The sequence below is a fragment of the Pimephales promelas genome, chromosome 13, assembly GCF_988280905.1.
Source record: "Pimephales promelas chromosome 13, fPimPro1.hap1.1, whole genome shotgun sequence".
NCBI lineage: Eukaryota > Metazoa > Chordata > Actinopteri > Cypriniformes > Leuciscidae > Pimephales > Pimephales promelas.
The window spans coordinates 16,225,491-16,229,122 of record NC_142781.1 but is presented as its reverse complement, the minus strand read 5'-3'; the positions used below and the strand labels follow the sequence as shown (position 1 = coordinate 16,229,122).

At 37.2% G+C, this 3,632-nt stretch overlaps 1 protein-coding gene across 1 annotated transcript; it reads left to right on the top strand.

Annotated features, from left to right (window-relative positions):
- Nucleotides 1-266: 266 nt before the first annotated feature.
- Nucleotides 267-3,384, top strand: ftr63 (finTRIM family, member 63). The gene is made up of 6 exons (XM_089118531.1): nt 267-906; nt 1,625-1,720; nt 1,824-2,057; nt 2,150-2,309; nt 2,507-2,560; nt 2,858-3,384. Exons 1-6 carry the CDS (start codon nt 337-339, stop codon nt 3,004-3,006), a joined length of 1,263 nt encoding a protein of 420 aa, XP_088974657.1. The 5' UTR covers nt 267-336; the 3' UTR covers nt 3,007-3,384.
- The last annotated feature ends 248 nt before the right edge of the window (nt 3,385-3,632 follow it).

Sequence of the window (3,632 nt, the reverse complement as noted above, 5' to 3'; positions counted from 1 at the left end):
ACTAATTATTTCTTACAAGTGCATGTAAAATTACAAAAGTTTAAATATCTCCAATCAAAAATCACTGGCTATGACTTTAGCAACTTTTTGGTTTGAAAGCAGTGTTTAGGACCTTTGTTTGCCTCCCTGCAGTATCACAGTTTCACTTTTAATATAGCCTACAAAACAATTTAATTTTCCAGTTTCCTGAAAGCCTACACCCAAATATTTTCTTGATAGATAGATCTTTATACACAATGCGGAAACTATTTTAACCCTTCAGCTGAAAGAACCTGTAGTGTAAGTTATTGTTAAGCTGTTGTTTGAGTCTCTCTGTCTGAGATTCTCCGCAGTAAAATGGCAGAAGCCAGCATTTTAGTGGAACAGGACGAGTTCATCTGTCCAATATGTCTGGATCTACTGAAGAATCCAGTGACAATTCCTTGTGGACACAGTTACTGTATGAGCTGTATTACCAGCTGCTGGAATCGGGATGATCAGAAGGGAGTTTACAGCTGCCCACAGTGCAGACAGACCTTCACTCCGAGACCTGTTTTAAGTAAGAATGTGGTGTTTGCTCAAATGGTTGAGAAACTAAAGATGACTAAACTGCATGCTACTGGATCTGGAGATTTGGATTGTGACGTATGCCGTGGAAAAAAACTCAAAGCCGTCAAGTCCTGTCTGGTGTGTCTGGAATTTTACTGTCAAACTCATTTTGAACGCCATGAAGAATTTCGCTCAGGAAATCCACACAAAGTGATCGATGCCACTGGACGACTCCAGCAGATGATCTGTCCTCAACATGGTAAACAACTGGAAATCTTCTGCCGCACTGACCAGAGCAGCATTTGTTACCTTTGTACAATGGATGAGCACAAAAACCACGACACTGTAACACCTGCAGTAGAGAGGAAAGAGAAACAGGTACATTACTGTCTTGGAATATATCATTTTTCTCTACGGTTAAGCTAAACTACCAGGTGTCTGTCTCAGTCCCCTGAGATTGGCAAGTCTAAAACATTATTCTAAGGTTTTCCCAATCAAAATTGTCCCCAGGTTTTCTCACTCAAAATTATTCTCAGGTTTTCAGATGATGTGTTGTTATCTATGAACACTACTTGTGAATTAAGAGCGTTCCAATAACCTGCTGTGCGTAACCACCAGACAAGACTGCAGACAATGCCTTAAATCATGTCTGGAGTATCTCAAATTAAATCACAGAGACCAAAAGATCACACCAGTTTATATAGAATAGATATAATTCCGCAAACTCCCTGTACTGGAACAAAAGCAAATTAGACTTTTGAATACCCTGCTTGTTGCCGAGTATATATGTTATAGTCATGAGGTTAAAAAATAAATCCAGACAGCCATCTACTCCGTCTGCAAGCATTAGCTACTTCAACCCACTTACTTTAGCCCAAGTGCTAGGACATTTCGATCTCAAAATCATTGAAATATTATTACAACAAGAAAAAGTAATGTTATGATAAAAATGTACTTCACAACTGTCATTCAATATTGTGCAACCTCAGAAACAGACATGATATATCGTAATATTAAGTGGATAAAAAATAGAAATCCTTTTTACTTGATTTCATACAGAATATTTATTAGTTTTACTGTTTTTTTTTGTCACCAGAAACATCTGGAACAAACACTAAAAGACTTCCATCAGAGAATCTGGCAGAGAGAGAAAGATCTCCAGGAGCTGAGAGAGGCTCTGAAGACTTATAAGGTGAGTTTGACTTCTGGTAGAAAAGTTTCATGTTTTCAAACTCTCCTCCAATCAGTGAGGATCTCAGTTCACTTCAGTCTCACTGTGTCCTGTGTCCTGACAGCACTCTGCACAGACAGCAGTGGATGACAGTGAGAGGAACTTCACTGAACTGATCAGCTCCATTGAGAGAAGCCGCTCTGAGGTGACACAGCTGATCAGAGATCAGGAAAATGCCGCTGTGAGCCGAGCTGAAGGACTCTTGAAACAACTGGAGAAAGAGATCGATGACCTGAGGAGGAGAAACACTGAGCTGGAGCAGCTTTCAAACACAGACGATCACATCCATTTCCTGCTGGTAACTGAGCCTGAGAAAAACATTAGACAATTACTAAATGTCTCTTTATCTGTCTACATTTTAATGTTGTTTGTTTTATATGTTTTCTGTAGAGTGTCAAGGCTTGCTCTGTTCTTCCTAAAACTACAGTTGTGCCCACAATCAGTGCCCATTCTCACCTCTTATATGAGGGGGTGGGAAAATCTGTCCTTCAGCTAAAGAAGAAACTTGAGGATTTCTGCAAAGAAGAGATTAAAAAGACATCTGATAAAGGTACAATAATGAAGATATTCAAAATTAGAGATGCATCGTGCAACAAACAACTAAAATTGCTACTGCAGCACATCAACAAATATTTTGTGAAGCATCGAATGATGAACCCAAGACTTTTGAACATTACTTCATTTGTGAGCTTCATCAGTTTTCTGCTTTTATAAAAATAACACCTTTAATGCTGTTGGTTTCCATAGTGGCACACATCGAGATCATTTCCACTTCAGAGGGGATTTTGGCTGGCATTGAATGTAAGTCTTACCAATAAAATGCAATCCTCTTTGATTCCCCCATTATACTCTAGCTATACTCATGCAACATTTTTGCATCAAGTGATTATTCAAATCCTTGCCTTAAGATGTATAGATGCACAATATTCTAAACCAGCTGGTACACAAACTTTCTCAGTTAGGAGTAGGCTATCTAAAACTCTTTGTTTTCCTCATTGTCACTATTTCAAGCTATAAATAATGAAATATGCCAGTTTTCAAAGCTTTCAAAAGTACTGCTTGACAGTTTGACATTAATATATTTGCTTTCCTTTACAGCTCCACCACCACCACCCTTTCCCAAACCAATGCCAAGATTACGGTCCAATGGAGACCAAAAGCCAGAGTTAAAGCAGAGATCCCATTCAGTACCACAGCCAAGACCCTTCCTGGCGAATACAAAGTATTGGAACTTCACTGAACCGTGAGTCACAGGCCAGACTCTCCAAGGTAATGGCCCAGACCATCGCTGACTCCTGCTCACCAAGACAAAGGTCATTTCTCATGCTGATCAATTATGTTTTGTGACATATGATTTTTGTCTGAATAATTACAAAGAAAATTGTTCTTATTATATCCCACAAATACTTTTAATATAACTCCATTATTCTTTGGAATTCTGCAATCTCTCATTATGTATATGTTAGCGGAAATGTATTTAGCATTTCTTGATTCTTTATGATTTTTAAAATATTAATAATTTTTATCTGTAATTATGTATTTAAAGATTCGGAAGTGGGGAAGTTTATTAAAACAATAGTTTAATTATTTGTAGCCAATATAAATGGTATTTATTGTTGTTGTTGGAATTTTGGGTTAATCCAGTTGTCTTTATATTTAGAAACAATATTTTACGTATTAAAGTTACTGAAGTGCAAATAAAGTTTGGTTAATATATAATGATATAATAACGACTTGGTATTTGCTTCAATAGCAATCTGTTCTGTATTATAAAGTGTTTTACTATGATAAACCAATGAGTGTGTCCTTGAGTGAACTGTCTGTATAAGAAAATCGATTTATGTTGGTAGGCCATTTGACCTAATAATAATAA

Coding starts and splice junctions, on each gene's coding strand:
- ftr63 (XM_089118531.1), top strand. CDS start 337: ATGGCAGAAGCCAGCATTTTAGTGGAACAGGACGAGTTCATCTGTCCA. Junction 907..1,624: donor TAGAGAGGAAAGAGAAACAG/GTACATTACTGT, acceptor TTTTGTCACCAG/AAACATCTGGAACAAACACT. Junction 2,310..2,506: donor TAAAAAGACATCTGATAAAG/GTACAATAATGA, acceptor TGGTTTCCATAG/TGGCACACATCGAGATCATT.